The 18501-nt window shown below is 42.1% G+C and overlaps 1 protein-coding gene across 7 annotated transcripts; it reads right to left on the minus strand.

The window, feature by feature from the left end:
• Positions 1–697: 697 nt before the first annotated feature.
• LOC135541389 (cGMP-dependent protein kinase 1-like) lies at positions 698–18102 on the minus strand. Of its 7 annotated transcripts, none has more exons than XM_064967622.1 (20): positions 17824–18099; positions 17350–17562; positions 15605–15728; positions 15185–15351; positions 13981–14094; positions 11676–11781; positions 11442–11505; positions 10991–11068; positions 10679–10773; positions 10077–10142; positions 9779–9850; positions 9440–9536; positions 7838–7977; positions 7478–7567; positions 7176–7317; positions 4131–4294; positions 3941–4026; positions 3740–3802; positions 3584–3650; positions 698–1131 (listed from the first exon to the last, which is right to left on the minus strand). In XM_064967622.1, the coding sequence occupies exons 2-20, from the start codon at positions 17537–17539 to the stop codon at positions 1041–1043; spliced, it is 2016 nt and encodes a 671-aa protein (XP_064823694.1). In that variant the 5' UTR covers positions 17540–17562; positions 17824–18099; the 3' UTR covers positions 698–1040. The 7 variants fall into 7 exon arrangements, with proteins under 7 accessions (XP_064823694.1, XP_064823678.1, XP_064823670.1 ...); XM_064967606.1 differs by having other exon boundaries at positions 3904–4026; positions 17828–18098; XM_064967598.1 differs by having other exon boundaries at positions 3904–4026; positions 17824–18098.
• Between the last annotated feature and the right edge of the window lie 399 nt (positions 18103–18501).

The following is an 18501-nucleotide window of genomic DNA, read 5'->3' on the forward strand; positions in this document are numbered from 1 at the left end:
CAATCGGTGACGTCACTTGCTCTGAGACTTTGAAGTAGTGGTTCCCCTTGCTCTGCAAGGGCCGCGGCTTTTGTGGAGCGATGGGTAACGATGCTTCGAGGGTGACTGTTGTTGGTGTGTGCAGAGGGTCCCTGGTTTGCTCCCGGGTATGGGCGAGGGGACGGTCTAAAGTTATACTGTTACACATCCAACAGCCTTTTGAAAGAGGGGATTCGTTTTTCCTGGGCGGTTCGTCACTGAGGGGCCTGAGCGATGAGAAGGACCTGAGAGATGAGGTCTCCAGTACGTGGCAGTACAGAGAGGGGCCTGAGAGATGAGGTCTCCAGTACGTGGCAGTACAGAGAGGGGCCTGAGAGATGAGGTCTCCAGTACGTGGCAGTATAGAGAGGGGCCTGAGAGATGAGGTCTCCAGTACGTGGCAGTATAGAGAGGGGCCTGAGAGATGAGGTCTCCAGTACGTGGCAGTACAGAGAGGGGCCTGAGAGATGAGGGGCCTGAGAGATGAGGTCTGCAGCTAGTCTATTGCTCTTGAAATAAATGATAATGAGAGAAAAAAAGCTATTGAATTCGTAAAGCACTTCATATCTCAACTCAACAAATGCTGGAGGTGATTAAAAAAACTTTAAACATTAAAGCGTTTTATAACACCCTATGATTTAACAACCAGTTATTGAATACATTCACATGATAAAGCTCAGATTATTATTTGTTTGTTTATTTAATTACAAATATTCAGATATTGACTCATATGTTTATGAATTGAAAATGCCTACATAACACTTTTGGTAAAACAATAATACAAAGTAAGAAATATCACATGATAATACAGGAACAGCTAACAACATTCACTTCTTTGCTAGTTCACAAAATATGTCATTACAAAATATTCTAACCCATTGAAATAAAAGAACGCTGAACACAATTGCATTCCATTGCTCTGTCTCTTCGGTTTAATTTATTTCCAGTACCAAAAACTATTTTCGTATCAGATCATGTGTAGGATTCAACCCAGATCAGTATTATATTGTTCAATCAGAAATCTATGTCCCAGTCTGAGTCCTCAACAGCTGGTGAGTCCTCAAGGATGTCAGTGAAGGGGTCCAATTTGCTGTCCTCCAAGTGACTGATGAACTGAAAAAAATAATATTTCTAATGGTAAAATACAATATGCAAGTATATGTAGAGTCAACATATGATTATTTTAGTATCAGTCAAAAGTTTGGACACACTTACTCATTCAAGGGTTTTTCATTATTTTTACTATTTTTGGCATTGTAGATTAATAAGGAAGACATCAAAACTGTGAAATAACACATATGGAATCAAAAGATTCTTCAAAGTAGCCACCCTTGATGACAGCTTTGCACACGCTTGGCATTCTCTCAACCAGCTTCACCTGGAATGCTTTTCCAGCAGTCTTGAAGGAGTTCCCACATATGCTGAGCACTTGTTAGCTGCTTTTCCTTCACTCTGCGGTCCAACTCATCTCAAACCATCTCAATTGGGTTGAAGTCGGGTGATTGTGGAGGCCAGGTAATCTGATGAAGTACTCCATCACTCTCCTTCTTGGTCACATAGCCCTTACACAGCCTGAAGGTGTGTCGGGTTATTGTCCTGTTGAAAAACAAATAATAGTGGGACTAAGTGCAAACCAAATGGGATGGTGTATTGCTGCAGAATCCTGTGGTAGCCATGCTGGTTAAGTGTGCCTTGAATTCAAAATCACAGACAGTGTCACCAGCAAAGCACCCCCACACCTCCTCCACCATGCTTCACAGTGGGAATCACAGATGCAGAGATCATCCGTTCACCTACTCTGCGTCTCTGAAAGACACGGCGGTTGGAACCAAAAATCTCAAATATGGACTCATCAGATCAAAGGACAGATTTCCACCGGTCTAATGTCCATTGCTCGTGTTTCTTGGCCCAAGCAAGTCTCTTCTTATTGTTGGTGTCCTTAGTAGTGGTTCCTTGCAGCAATTAGACCACAAAGGCCTGATTCACGCAGTCTCCTCTGAACAGTTGATGTTGAGATGTGTCTGTAACTTAAATTCTGTGAAGCATTTATTTGGCAATTTCTGAGGCTGGTAACTCTAATGAACTTATCCTCTGCAGCAGAGGTAACTCTGGGTCTTCCTTTCCTGTGGCAATCTTCAAGAGAGCCAGGTTCATCATAGCGCTTGATGGTTTTTGCAACTGCACTTGAAGAAACTTTAAAAGTTCTTGACATTTTCCGGATTGACTGACCTTCATGTCTTAAAGTAATGATGGACTGTCATTTCTCTTTGCTTAATTGATCTGTTCTTGCCATAATATGGATTTGGTCTTTTACTAAATAGGGTTATCTTCTGTATAACACCCCTAGCTTGTCACAACACAACTGATTGGCTCAAACACATTAAGGAAAGAAATTCCACAAATTAACTTTTAACAAGGAACACCTGTTAATTGAAATGCATTCCAGGTGACTACCTCATGAAGCTGGTTGAGAAAATGCCAAGTGTGCAAAGCTGTCATCAAGGCAAAGGGTGGCTACTTTGAAGAATCTCAAATATTTTCATTTGTTTAACACTTTTTAGTTTACTGCATGATTCCAGATGTGTTATTTCATTGTTTTGATGTCTTCACTATTATTCTACAATGTAAAAATAGTAAAAATGATGAAAACCCTGGAATGAGTAGGTGTGTCCAAACGTTTGACTGTGGTACTATATAGAGTTGAAGTCGGAAGTTTACATATACCTTAGCCAAATACATTTAAACTTAGTTTCTTTTTTATGTTTGGTCAGGGCGTGAAATGGGGTGGGCATTCTATGTTTTTGTTCTATGTTTTGTATTTCTGTGTTTGGCCTGGTATGGTTCCCAATCAGAGGCAGCTGTCTATCGTTATCTCTGATTGAGAACCATACTTAGGTAGCTTGTTCCCACAGGCGTTTTCAGTTCTACCAACAAATTTTCTATGGAATTGAGGTCAGGGCTTTGTGATTGCCACTCCAATACCTTGATGTTGTTGTCCTTAAGCCATTTTGCCACAACTTTGGAAGTGTGCTTGGGGTCATTGTCCATTTGGAAGACCCATTTGTGACCAAGTTAAAGCTTGGTTGCAAATGGGTCTTCCAAATGGACAATGACCCAAAGCGTACTTCCAAAGTTGTGGTCAGAACTGAAAAAAATGTGTGCGAGCAAGGAGACCTACAAACCTGACTCAGTTACACAAGCTCTGTCAGGAGGAATGGGCCAAAATTCACCCAACTTATTGTGGGAAGCTTGTGGAAGGCTACCCAAACCGTTTGACCTAAGTTCAACAATTTAAAGGCAATGCTACCAAATACTAATGAGTGTATGTAAACTTCTGACCCACTGGAAATGTGATAAAATCAATAAAAGCTGAAATAAATCCTTCTCTCTACTATTATTCTGACATTTCACATTCTTAAAATAAAGTTTTGATCCTAACTGACCTAAGACAGGGAATTTTTACTCGGATTTAAATGTCAGGAATTGAGAAAAAGTTAGTTTAAATGTATTTGGCTAAGGTGTATGTAAACTTCAGACTTCAACTGTATCTCTGCCAAGTACTTACTTTCGGTATGATTGGGGGAGACAAAGTGCCTTTGCGAAGTCCTTCCCAGTTGAAACCTTCAAACCACCTGAAAGAAAGACAAGATAACAGACTATAACAGACTATATAGATGACAGTGACACAGTCTGATGTTTTCATCTCAGTCTTTCATCTTACTTGTGCTTCTGGATGTCCTTGGCCCCGTTTCTCTGGTTCCCCAGTCTCTCTGCAGGGTTGTTCCTGAGAGACCAGGACAGAGAGTCATCATGACACACAACTAATAGCTGAGGAAGTGTGATACAATGAATGTCTGTTTTCAGACATTTCTAAATGTGTCACACCTGCAGAGCTTTTTGATCAGGCTTGAGGCACTCTTACTGATGGTTTTTGGGAATTCAACCAGGTCAATCCCACGGATGGTGGCTGTGAAAGTCTTCATAGGATCAGGGCCACAGAATGGGAGACTGGAAAGGTAAAGATTGGGAAGAGACATCTACGAGAATGACTGACAGAGATAAGAACAAAAAACTGGATCTCTGGAGAGCAATGGACTGTCTTATAATCGCACCTTCCACTCAGCAGTTCAAACACGAAGACGCCTAGAGACCAGAGATCTGCAGACACACTGTGCCCCTTGTTCAGGATTATCTCAGGGGCCATATAGTCAGGTGTGCCACAGAACGTCCACGTTTTCTTATCCAAGCCCACTTTTTTAGCACAACCAAACCCCACCTAGGAATAGTAGCACAGTCAAATCATGAATATGGATGTTCAGTATCTCAATGGATCCATAACATATATTTTCCAAAGTGATATTTTCCATAGATTATGGAAGACTCCTTTATTTTTCCCCCCATTTTGTTACGTTACAGCCTTATTCTAAAATCTATTATATTGATTTTTTTCTTCATCAATCTACACACAACACCCCATCATGACAAAGAAAAAACAGGTTTTTAGAATTTTTTGAAAATGTATAAAAACAAAACAAACAGAAATATGACATTTACGTATGTATTTAGACCCTTTACTCAGTTCTTTGTTGAAGCACCTTGAAGCACGTGTCTTCTTGGGTATGACGCTACAAGCTTGGCACACCTGTATTTGGGAAGTTTCTCCCATTATTCTCTGCAGATACTCTCAAGCTCCGTCAGGTCGGGAAGTGTAGCTGCACAGCTATTTTCAGGTCTTTCCAGAGATGTTCGATCGAGTTCAAGCCCGGGCTCTGGCTGGGTCACTCAAGGACATTCAGAGACTTGTCCCGAAGCCACTCCTGCATTGTGTTGACTGTGTGCTTAGGGTCGTTGTCCTGTTGGAAGGTGAAATTTCGCCCCAGTCTGAGGTCTTGAGCGCTATGGAGCAGGTTTTCATCAAGGATCTCTGTACTTTGCTCCGTTCATCTTTCCCTCGATCCTCGCTAGTCTCCCAGGAGTCTCTGCAGCTGAAAAACATCTCCACCGCATGATGCTGCCACCACCATGCATCACCGTAGGGATGCTGCCAGGTTTCCTCCAGATGTGACACTTGGCATTCAGGCCAAAGAGTTCAATCTTGGTTTCATCAGACCAGAGAATCTGGTTTCTCATGGTCTGAGAGTCTTTATGTGTCTTTTGGCAAACTCCAAGTGGGCCACTCTACCATTAGGGCCTGATTGGTGGTGTGCTTCAGAGATGGTTGTCCTTCTGGAATGTTCTCCCATCTTTGCAGATGAATTCTGGACCTCTGTCAGAGAGACCATCAGGTTCTTGGTCACCTCCCTCATGGTAGAGTGGCCAGGTATTGTGTGTAGATTGATTAGGGGGAGAAACTACACTGCTCCAAAAAATAAAAGGGAACACTTAAACAACACAATGTAACTCCTAGTCAATCACACTTCTGTGAAATCAAACTGTCCACTTAAGAAGCAACACTGATTGACCATACATTTCACATGCTGTTGTGCAAATGGAATAGACAACAGGTGGAAATTATAGGCATTTAGACACTCCCCAATAAAGGAGTGGTTCTGCAGGTGGGGACCACAGACCACTTCTCAGTTCCTATGCTTCCTGGCTGATGTTTTGGTCACTTTTGAATGCTGGCGGTGCTTTCACTCTAGTGGTAGCATGAGACGGAGTCTACAACCCACACAAGTGGCTCAGGTAGTGCAGCTCATCCAGGATGGCACATCAATGCGAGATGTGGCAAGAAGGTTTGCTGTGTCTGTCAGCGTAGTGTCCAGAGCATGGAGGCACTACCAGGAGACAGGCCAGTACATCAGGAGACGTGGAGGAGGCCGTAGGAAGGCAACAACCCAGCAGCAGGACCGCTACCTCCGCCTTTGTGCAAGGAGGAGCAGGAAGAGCACTGCCAGAGCCCTGCAAAATGACCTCCAGCAGGCCACAAATGTGCATGTGTCTGCTCAAACGGTCAGAAACAGACTCCATGAGGGTGGTATGAGGGCCCGACGTCCACAGGTGGGGGTTGTGCTTACAGCCCAACACCGTGCAGGACGTTTGGCATTTGCCAGAGAACACCAAGATTGGCAAATTCGCCACTGGCGCCATGTGCTCTTCACAGATGAAAGCAGGTTCACACTGAGCACATGTGACAGACGTGACAGTCTGGAGACGCTGTGGAGAACGTTTGGCTGCCTGCAACATCCTCCAGCATGACCGGTTTGGCGGTGGGTCAGTCATGGTGGGGTGGCATTTCTTTGGGGGGGGCTGCACAGCCCTCCATGTGCTCGCCAGAGGTAGCCTGACTGCCATTAGGTACCGAGATGAGATCCTCGGACCCCTTGTGAGACCATATGCTGGTGTGGTTGGCCCTGGGTTCCTCCTAATGCAAGACAATGCTAGACCTCATGTGGCGGGAGTGTGTCAGCAGTTCCTGCAAGACGAAGGCATTGATGCTATGGACTGGCCCGCCCATTCCCCAGACCTGAATCCAATTGAGCACATCTGGGACATCATGTCATCATGTCCATCCACCAACGCCACGTTGCATCACAGACTGTCCAGGAGTTGGCGGATGCTTTAGTCCAGGTCTGTGAGGAGATCCCTCAGGAGACCATCCGCCACCTCATCAGGAGCATGCCCAGGGGTTGTAGGGAGGTCATACAGGCACATGGAGGCCACACACACTACTGAGCCTAATTTTGACTTGTTTTAAGGACATTACATCAAAGTTGGATCAGCCTGTAGTGTGGTTTTCCACTTTAATTTTGAGTGTGACTCCAAATCCAGACCTCCATGGGTTGATAAATTTGATTTCCATTGATAATTTTTGTGTGATTTTGTTGTCAGCACATTCAACTATGTAAAGAAAACAGTATTTAATAAGAATATTTCATTCATTCAGATCTAGGATGTGTTATTTTAGTGTTCCCTTTATTTTTTTGGAACAGTGTATTTAATACATTTTAGAATAAGGCTGTAACGTAACAAAATGTGGAAAAAGTCTAGGGGTCTGAATACTTTCCGAATGCACTGTAAATGTAACCTTTGAAAGTACTGTAATTTCTTTGTGTAACCTTGTGCAAAATTGACAATTACTATATTATATTCTAAGAATGTACCCCTCCATCTTGTGTGGGTTTGAAATGCAGTGAAAGGAGCTCTAGTCATGTTACCACTTTGGCATATCCACGCTGGTCAAGAACTACATTCTCAGGCTTCAGATCCCTGTATGTGATATTGTTGTGGTGCAGGAAGATAAGGGCCTCAACAACACAGGCAGTGTAAAAACGTGTGCTACTGTCATCAAACGAGCCTCTGAAATGTAGGAGCAAGAGCACAATAGGGATTAGAAAGTGGGACATACTGATGTTGTGTCCTAAAAATAAGAATTAAAACGCTAGCAATTCAGTTATAAAATCCATACTGTAAAATATAAAAAACAACATGTAGTAGACAGTAGTGAAGTTAGTAGTACCTGTCTTTCAGTATATTCCAGAGCTCACCACCTAAACAAGCTTCTGTCAGCATGTACAGGCACTTTGCATCTCGGAAGGTACGGTGTAACCTAGGAGTGGCAAAGAAGACACAGGTGTTGTCCAGTTGATAAGCATATAGTGAGCCAAGCAGTCTAAGATTAGTGCAAGGATTCAGTCCAATCACAGGTGATAGGCGTTGAGTTTAAAAAAATAAATTGAGCCAAAATATGCAGCGTTTATACAGTGAATGGGATCTCCGTGAACATGGGAACATTGCCTAAGTCGCAATGCCTATAACCCTCGATAGGATTGAATCCCGGCCTAGGTATGTTTGGCTGGTGGTTGGGTGCACAGCACACCTGACGATGAATGGACTATGAGCTGCCATGAGGATGTGTCTTTCCCTCAGGATGCACTCCTGTTGAGCAGTGCTTAGGATCTGATGCTTCCTCAACACCCTCATGGTGAACGGGCAGTTGATGTTGGTCTTCAGCTGTACCTAGAAGGAATGCAAAAACATCAACATGTAGGTTAATCCATTAAAAGCAACATGGAAACCAGACAATAATGCACTGGGATTTACTGACACAGTTTCAAGCTTGACCCACTACTTACTCCCAACTTCGGCCAATTAGACCACGTCGGTATTCCTACTCCCCGCCTACAAGCAGGAACTCAAGAGGGAGTCACCAACACAGAGAATAGTGAGGCGCTGGACAGAGGAGGCAGACTCAATGCTGCATGATTGTTTTGAGAATAATGCTTGGAATATGTTCAAAGATTCATCCACCCAGGACTCATCCATCAACATTAATATACATTGTCAGTCACAGGTTTGTGTTGATGATGTTGTACCCACAATAATAATCCGGACATACCCCAACCAAAAACCATGGATGAACGGTGATATCCGTACAATGCTGAGAGCACGTATTTCAGCATTCAATGTCAGCAGAACGAACCCCGATGACTCGGATGTGCATAGCGCGTACAAGACAAGCAGGTACGAGCTCAATACCTTCGGGACGCAAAACGACAATACAGACTCAAACTTGAATTGATGGTCGACAACACAGACTCGTGTCACAATGGAAACTCTAGCTGTACGTTGCCCACCGAAGTCTCCCTCACAGGCAAGCTTAACACATTCTATGCTCGCTTCGAGGTAGACAATACCCAACCATCCAGGAATACTCTCACTGCTCTGGACGCCCAAGTGATTACACTCTCTTAACACAGGGCCCCCCCAGGTGTGTGTCCTCAGTCCTCTGCTGTACTCCCTGTTCACCCACAACTGCGTGGCTTTGCACGACACCAACTCTATCATCAAGTTTGCTGATAACCAACAACGACAAGTCACCCTATGGGGTGGAGGTAAGTGAACTGGCATTATGGTGACATGACAAAGACCTCAATGTCAGAAAAGCAAAGGAGTTGATTGTTGACCTGATCCACATCAACGGGACTGCAGGACGGTATCGGAGTATGAGGTCTGATAGAAACTGTCTCTGAACCTGTTGGTATCTACAAGCCATCAGACTGCTGAACACTTGAATTGGACTGACCATCTGCTCTGACTCTCCGCACCTTAGCACACATTCCCTCAGTCATGCACACACCCAGACAGACAAACACACACACATATACATTCATGCTACACACACACACACACACACACAACTGCTGCTAACAGACTCTTATTATATGGCTCAGTTTATACACTGTCCCCCTTCCCCAATTCACGTGTAAATATTGGACTATAAATTGTGCCTTCCTGTATAATACTTATGCTAAAATGTTTATTCTATTCTACTGCCATTTACTTTGTTTGTATTCTTATCTTTCATTATTTTTTATTGTTGTTGCATTGTCAAGAAGGAACCTGCAAGTAAGCATTTCCTTGGATGATTTATTCCATGCATATCCCGTACATTCTACTAATACAACTTGAAACAACTCACCAGCTCTGAATGACCTGTTTCTCCCTCTCCTAGGTTACAGATGACCTGGAAATCTCTGAGAGAGGCGTTGGATAGGAGAGCTGCATCTTCCTCTGACCTGCACACATGGAAAAGATGAATTAGCCAATGTTGCTTTACTTGTTCTAAATAAAGGTTAAATCCATAAAAATGGTTCATTTGGATCAAGGCTCATTAAAATATAAACAGAGAGCTAGAGAGACAAAACATGTAAGCCTTATGATAAGACATTATAAAGGTTTATACCATGCTTATAACAAGTACAAACGCAATATACTTGTTGGCTGGAAAGTGTTACCTATAGTTTCAGTTGCTACTTACTGGGCTTTGAGTTCGCTGCTCTTGTGCACATTATGACTGTCCTCTACCAAACCTATGATCTTTTTGAAAGACCTGATGAAAGATGATATGGTCTTAGGTCACTTAAAACATTTTTAACAATTTTCACATCATAACTAAGTGGCTTATAAAACTATACTGGCACTGTGTGCATGGGGGTCACTGTGGTGGGGCATTGTGTGCATGTTGGAGATCTGTACTACATAATTCTACAAATAAGATTGAACCAGAATATCCAACATTCTCAAAAATCATGTCATAATCTAAACAAATCACTTACTCTCTATCCACAACCAGGCATGTGACATCACCAGCAGCAATGACATTCACTGTCCGCACATCCTCTCTGGAAATCGAACAAAAGGTTTGTAATTGAAAGGTTATCAAAATGGCATTGCAATAAATGACAACAGCACTGACACCATGCAGACAGAAAATGTTATCGCTCAGAATATTCTCTTGAAATCTGAGACCCCGTGTTGCTTTTATTACTATCATTTTCTCGAATCCATTGACCTTGATAGTTCCATTATGAATTTGCATATTGTCACTAGCTCACACTGTCCTAATGATTGTAGTTGATGATGAGGGACAACATGATGAGCAAAATGTGATCACATAGGGAGAGTACGTCTCATTCCCCAGATGATTCCGTCAATCAAACTTGGACAATGTTGGCTTAGTGATAGCTGAATTATACATATAGTATAATGGTATGTATGTTCTATTACTCTGTAACTACAACTGTCGAGTGGTTATTGAGATTTGTGATACGAAAGAGCTAGTATGTCAATGTATATCAAGCCATGTAATGTGTAGGAATGTAAGCTGCTGTATAACAGACATTTGGATAAAAGCACATGATGTATTACTGTTTCTCACCCCCTCAGTGCTTTCTCTCCAAACCAATGGCCCTCAGAGAGAGTTGACAGGAGTACTGCCTCTTCATCGGCTGACTTGTTCTCTGTCACCTTCACCTAGGTCGGGAGGCAGATAGAGGGGGTAGAGACTGCTTGTCTGTCTTGTCTCTTTCACACCATCTTTGAAATGTGGCGATGCATGGATTAATTAGCACCATCTGTGCCAGTACAGTTGTTGTGTCAGACTAACCCCTGCAGATGCATATTTCTGTCCTCCACTAGTTGAAGCTTGTTTATTGAGTTCAAGGTAAGGTTCAGCCATCCTCATCCTTACCTGGCCACTACTGATGATGTAGAACGTGTCCCCTGTGGCACCCTGGCGAATAATATAATCACCTTCACTGTAGTGACTCTGTTGAGACAGACAGGTGAGAGATGGTGGATAGGTGGGAAAATGAGCGACGGGAGTTAGAAATAAAAGTATGACGGCAGGGGGAGAAGGGATATGTAGCATGTGAGATGTTGAGAATCCTATCATGTGTACATCACCAACCAATCAACACAGATATTTTGTCTGTGTGCCAACCTGATTAGGCCGCCAATGCAATGCAAATACACCTGTAAACTGTCAACAGAGAATGCATAGCAGATGGGTAATAATTATTTGGAAGACATACAAAAATGATTAGCTAGCTAGATTCTGTTTGTGGAACATGGCTTTTCTACAGCATGTTGTGTTAGTGAATCTGAGGAGTGAATGTGTATAATAGATTCATGTTCTGTACCTCTTCCAGAATATCAGACACTTTCATGAGCACATCCTCTGGCAGCGAGCGCAGGAAGGGTACTCTGCAGCCAGACAAACACACAAACCGCATGATGATTGACAACTTATTACATTTTAACGATTCTACTATAGTCGCGTAGATTGTAGATTACTGTCAATTCTACACAAATATGTATTTTCAATTTTACACAAATATGCATTTTCCTTGTGTAGTGATGAGGGTGGTATTGACCTGCAGAGGAGCTCTCTGAACTCGGCCAGTCTGCCGAGGCCACTCTGCACCATGATGGTCTGAAAGCTCTGCCGGTCAATTACCCACAACATGCTGTTTTTTAGGGCTGCAAAGAAAGACAGGGATTGGTAAAGAAGATCTTCCAAATCACACAATGTCAAGAGCAGTGGTAGGAAGAAACAGAAATCTCTTTAGGGATGAATGTATTCTGTGAGTATACAGTATGTGTGTTGAGTGGAAATTTTAATTCTTACCCTTACAGTTTATGTTAGTATTATAGATAGTCCCCTCTGTTACATTACAATGTAAGGCTATGGCTCTTAGCAAATGTCTTCTATTTCACAACATTTTCATCTCTATAAATAGATGTCAAGGCCGGGTTTGCAAACGAGGCTCTACAAACAATTTACTCCTAGAAACACAGTTACATAACACTACTATAAATGTTTCCTGTACTCTTAAAAGGAATGTCTGAGTGATTGTGTTCCTTTCTCTGAAAGTGTTGTGGATAAAAGAATAAGGAGGACAGATTCTAGATTACATTCCCCACGCAGCCTTCCTCTCTTCTTTTGTCTGTTCTGTGGGCAGACAGTAATGGAACTCTGATAGAGATGTTGTAAATTAATAATGATCCAGATTAATTGACTCAGCAGGGCTTTGTGCGAACAGGAGGCTCCGTCCTGTACTGGCCATACAACTCCAATCCATCTAGTCCTTCCCCTCCCAATCATGCCATTATTTAAGTTGGTAATGAAAGCCCGGTGGGAAATCAACATGCCATTGTTATCTTTATATGGTACGTATTGTCGCGAACGGCAGGGAAGTGAACCCGGGTCGCTGGCCTACGCATTGCGCCAGTAGGGTCATCCCACTTGGTGGGAATTCTAACGTGGCTCATATAGCAAGGGTCACTACACTGCCGCCTTCGAACGGGAAGGCACGTCCCCGTGCTTCATCACTACCGCAGCCCCCTCACGCGTCTGGTCATGTGTTCCGATGGTCTTGACAACTGCCATCCCACTTCTGACACCAATGTACCGAACGGCAGGGCAGACAGGCAGGGAAGCGACGTCACTGACGTGAAAAGGCAAACACCCTATCGTGCCAATAGGGTTAACCCACTTGGTGGGAATTGTAACGTGTATATTTAAGTCTAAAATTTGAATGTCAGATATTAGTCTAACCCTTTTAAATGTCATACTCTTTGCCATTTTCTGGGAAGAACATCCTGTGTGACCATGAATGTCAAATCAGGGAACACATTTTTTACCTAAACCTCTTACTGTTACAGTGATTTTAGACTACAGGATAGAAAGCTTTATTGATGTTCTTTGATGGCAACAAAGAGAAAAAGTAATTTCAGGTCAGCCAGGAGAACCAGGGAATGGGTTGGGAAGAGTGCATACAGAAGAAAGAGAAAAGGCCAGGAACATGTATATATTGCTGTGAGTACAGATAGGGAGATTGACTGAAAGATAAATGTACTATACAATTAAACAGGAAACCGGCAATGCCCTGAAAGAGAAAATGGACATGGTGGCACAGTGGAAAAGAGGACAGGAGGATGACAAAGGAAACACTATAAGAGGGGGAGAAATGAACAGATTTTTTTCATTTGCACTGATTCTGTCCATTCCGTCAACCTATTTCTTTGTGAAAGCAGGTCAGATGTGAGCAGCAGTGGCTGCATTTCCCAGTGGGCTATGGGCACAGACAGTGTAGGGAGACGATAGCACACATTTAATTTTCCATTGAGAAAATCAACTGCAAGTCACTGAGCAATAATAGGTCTTGTTGAGAGGATATTTGGTCAGTCATGCAGTGAAATAGTGAAATCAATAAAGAGAAAATGTATAACCAAATAAAATGTGTTGTTTTGATATATCATTATACATATGTGCGTATGTTAATTTCCATTTCCAAATAAATGGTATAAATAGTAGGAGAGCTGAGAATGGCAGTCAGGTAATTTATGAGCCAAAGATGTGTTTTCTTATTCCACACATCTCAGAGGAGAGGAGTGTTTGAAGCTGTGATGTAGTGTTTGAAAAAGTTATTTTGATTTGAAATTCTACAGAACTTCCCAATCTGACACCAAATCTACACAGCTGTGATGAATAGGCTGGTCTGTGATGGTGATGCTCTCTTGAACAATCAGTTTTTTAGGACAATGAAAAATCAATCCAAGCACAGCAGAATTGTGAAAGGATTTCAAGACAACATGTTTTGCATTCACTTCAGCTGTTGTTACAAAAGGAATAGAACAACCACACTACACAGCACTCCATACACAACGCTCCAGTACCTGATATAGTGTAGGTGTAGGTGCAGCTGTACAGGAGTGCCAATTCTCCAAACACTTTTCCTGGTTCAATTGTGAGAAGCTTCTTGGCATCCTTGGTCATCTCCATCTTCCCCTCTGTTAAATGCCCATTTAAACACAAATACGCAATGCAGCAAATACAGAATATATTGTTATCAACAGATTACAAATGCTTAAAATCAAAGTGCACCAGTGATGTTGCAGCAATATGTGGCATCCTTGTGTTTAAAAATGCATGTATGTGTTTACCTTTGTGCATGTTTATGTTTGCATGTGTGTGTTTATGGCATTGGCATGTGCGTGTTAGACTATGTGTGTGTGTATGACAGTGCAGTTGCTGTTTGATCTCCTTCAGAGGAGGATGGTAAAGAATGGTGATGGCAGTCTGAGGCGTCCATACAAACAGCAGGGTGGCGGCTGAGGAGGTGTGACCACACGTTAGCTCAGCCCCCCTCACCCAGCTGCAGGTGCAGGGAGTGTGACTGACACAATCAGATGAACGCAGCTGTCTGAGATATGCCATGTGTCAGGTAGAGACATTTTCATCTACAACAGCACAGCAGAAACAGAAACAGTCTAGGGCTCAGGTAACAAGAAAAGCAAATTGGACAACCGTGCCCGATTGCCTGTCACATCAGATATGAGGGTAGCAGGAGATATGCCTGAGCTCCAGCATCAATGAGCATCGCAAACCAGGGCCGATCATGAATGGGCCTCTTGCCCTGTCCCTGTCTGACATTAAACATTTTGTATGCCACTTATCATGCACAACACCATCTCTCCCTCTCTCCTTCCAGAAACAGGTCATTCTAACATTCCCCCTCATTGCGCCAGAAAGCAGTGCCGGCACTAACAGAGAAGCATACCAACTCAACTTGTATACTTGAGTCACATTTACTGAGCATATCTCTGAGCCAACTTTAAAAAACGAACAACCAACATACATTAAAGACCAAGAGCTGCCTGCTCTTAGATTGTGGAACCAAGTGCTCAAAGAATCATTCACCAAAACACCTTGAGCAATTACTATACCTTGGGAACTTTGGGTATACTTAAGTCCTCTTTTTGAGAGTGAGGCTATGCATGGAAATTCAAAAAGACAACAGGGTTTGGACCTTGAAGTGACTGTATTGTCAATCCACACTATACTCACCACTTTTAAATCACTGTTGATTTAACTTGTTACCTTCTAGAACATAGGCAAGAGTTCCACTGTCTCCCTCTTGAATGACGCAGCAGCCTTGGTTGACTGTGGTGGGGTACATACAGTCCATTATAGCCAGGATTTGCCCACTTTCCAGGTTCTTTAGAAAGTCATTCTCTAAAAAGGAGGTCTGAATCAGCTCCTGTGACCTGAAGGAGTAAAGAGTGTGTGAGGCAATCAATAAGTAATTTCACTGTGGCTAGTGTTTGACAACAAAGGCTCTCAAGCCTTGAGCCAAGTTTCATACAGTGTGTATCTATCAATGAAAATCCTTATTGACGTTTGTGTCTGTGCAGGTACCACTTGATCAGCCTTAAGGGCCTTTAGGAGCACATTTCTCAAGTGGAACAGTTAAAAGGGAATGTTGCCAAGGCTAACAGTGTCTTTAGTGTGTTTTCTCACTGTTGGCTTTTGTTGTAGCTTTTCAAGGTGGCCAAAGCACGTTGCCTTGGATCCTGAGTGAGGGGCTTTGACAATATGGTCTTTCTTCTGGTTCTCTGGATCTCTTCACACTGTGCAGAATGCCCTGAAACAAGCAAATAAATAGATTTCTCTGCTCACTTTCTTTGTGCAACATATAAGGAGCCCAATTTAAGTCTAAAAACAACAAATAGCCAAATGTAGAGTATTTGCAGGTAGCCTAGTGGTTAGAGCGTTGCTGGATCGAATTCCCGAGCTGGCAAGGTAAAAGTCTGTCGTTCTGCCCCTGAACAAGGCAGTTAACCCACTATTCCCCGATAGGCTGTCATTGTAAATAAGAATTTGTTCTTAACTGACTTGCCTAGTTAAATAAAGAAAAAAGAAAAATAATCATAATATTCAGACAATCAATACAATGTATCCTGTGTCGGCACATATAGAAATACAGCGTCTTCAGAAAGTATTCATACCCCTTGACTTATTTTCTCACCCATCTACACACACTACCCCATAATGACAACTTGAAATGTTTTTTGCAAATGTATCGAAAATGAAATATCTAATTTACATAAGAATTCACACCCCTGAGTCAATACATGCTAGAATCACTTTTGGCAGTGTCTTTCTGGGTAAGTCTTCAAGAGCTTTGCTCAGCTGGATTGTACAATATTTGCACATTATTATTTGTTTTATTCTTCAAGCTCTGTCAAGTTGGTTGTTCATCATTACTAGACACCCATTTTAGTCTTAGATTTTCCTAAAACATAATGCTAATTTCTTTGTCAGTTTTTGTTGGTTTTAGTTCTGTACAGGCTTCCTTCTTTGGAGTAACTACAATGATGTTGATCCATCCTCAGTTTTCTCCTATCACAGCCATTAAACTCTGTAACTGTTTTAAAGTCACCATTGGCCTCATGGTGAAATCCCTGATCGGTTTTCTTCTTCTCCGGCAACTGTGTTAAAAAGGATGCCTGTATCTTTGTAGTGATTGGGTGTATTGATAGACCATATTTATGTAATGAATAACTTCACCATGCTCAATGGGACTGTCTGTTTTTTTTTACACATCTACCAATAGGTGCCCTTCTTTGTTTATTTTACCTTTACTAAACTATGCAAGTCAGTTAAGAACAAATTCTTATTTTTAATGATGGCCTAGGAACAGTAGGTTAACTGCCTGTTCAGGGGCAGAACAACAGATTTGCCAGCTCGGGGATTTGAACTTGCAACTTTCCGGTTACCAGTCCAACGCTCTAACCACTAGGCTATCCTGCCGCCCCAAGTGAGGCATCAGAAAACCTCCCAGGTCTTTGTGGTTGAATCTGTGTTTAAAATTCACTAACCATACAGATAATTGTATGTGTGGAGATTAGGTAGTCATTCAAAAACCATGCTATTATTGCACACAGAGTGAGTCCATGTAACTTATGATGTGACTTGTTGAGCACAGTTCTACTCCTGAACTTATTTAGGCTTGCCATAACAAAGGGGTTGGTTACTTATTGACTCAAGACATTTCAGCTTTTCATTTTGAATTAATCTGTATAAGTAACACAAAATCTCAAATTCATCCATTTTAATTTCAGACTGTAACACAACAAAATGTGGAAAAGGTAAAGGGGTGTGAATACTTTCTGAAGGCTCTGTATGTGATAAATAAGATGTATAAGAGCATAAAAGAAAAACATTGCCTGAAATGTGGATATACTTTTAGCATAATGTTTTACCTTCAATAGCTCCAGAAGACTCTGGGGGAGTGATGGTTGCCCTGTAGCGGTCCAGTTCACCCTGCAGCCTTCGAATCAAGTCATCCTTGGCATCCAACTCTAGCTCCAGCTCATCAATGAGTGTATCCCTCTGGCGAAGCTCCTCAATCTTCAGTTGCAGGGCAAACTGCAAGTCTCGAAGTGTACCCATTGCCTCTGTAGAGCGGTGCAGAGCTGATCGGCAAGGGAATTATGAGATACTTAGAGTGTGTTACATTGCAAATGTTTTATTTATTTGTTGCATTTCTAGAACATTCTAATTAGTCTGTCTTTGATTGAAAAGACAGCTCAAAAACTAATTTCTTACTAAGGCTGCAGTTGATGAAATAATAGGCATAGTACGCAACAAAATATGTCAAATTGTTAAGAGTGTACATGCATTCAGCTTTAAATTCACAGTAAAAAATAAATAAATCACAAAGTAAAATAACTTACCTACCTGAAGGACATCAGCAAGAAAGTCTGAGAATCGAATGCCTGCAGTATAGTCTATCTTTTAGTTTTAAAGAATCGAATCACATCTGTCGCTGACTGTTTTCGATTCTGTTTTCGCTCGATTTAAAATAATGGACAGGTGCAGCACAGGCACTTGCAATACTGTCAGTGAAGATTGGATGTTTGTAGCTACAGAAAGACGATGGATAGATGACGCCTGAACGCTCTCGCCAGTAGGCTACTCTTGGCTCTCAGATTCCCTGTTCTCTCGCGTCGCGCAACATTGCTCTCGTACCTAATTGGGACACGGGACACGGGACACACTTCTTTCAGTGTTTTTCGTACCTAATTAGCCTACATGACTCGCTCAATAGTAAGGGGGTGTTTGTTCACCAAAGTTTCTTGTAGGTAAAATCGTGGATGTCATGTCATCATATTACAAATTGGCATCGTGGTACACATAGCCCTATTGCAAAAAGGCTATATCTAAGGATTTTTTCCCTGAATTTGATGAGCAGGTTCAACATTTATAATAACCTAATGTTATAAATAAATAATATTACAGTTGTGTAATGCTCTCGATAACATAAATAAATACTATTACATTTGTGTAATGCTCTCGATAACAAAATTATCATGATGACATTTTTTTAAACAATTTTAATATAATCATGCACA

This window comes from Oncorhynchus masou, chromosome 1, assembly GCF_036934945.1.
Source record: "Oncorhynchus masou masou isolate Uvic2021 chromosome 1, UVic_Omas_1.1, whole genome shotgun sequence".
Taxonomy (NCBI): domain Eukaryota; kingdom Metazoa; phylum Chordata; class Actinopteri; order Salmoniformes; family Salmonidae; genus Oncorhynchus; species Oncorhynchus masou.

Excerpts from the sequence above, each read along its gene's own strand:
- LOC135541389 (XM_064967606.1), bottom strand. The coding sequence starts at position 17,539 with ATGGGTACACTTCGAGACTTGCAGTTTGCCCTGCAACTGAAGATTGAG. Across the intron at positions 15,729-17,349 it reads GTCTTCTGGAGCTATTGAAG|GGCATTCTGCACAGTGTGAA; the intron begins GTAAAACATTAT and ends TGCTTGTTTCAG. Across the intron at positions 10,774-10,990 it reads ACATCATCAGTAGTGGCCAG|GTGAAGGTGACAGAGAACAA; the intron begins GTAAGGATGAGG and ends CTCCCGACCTAG.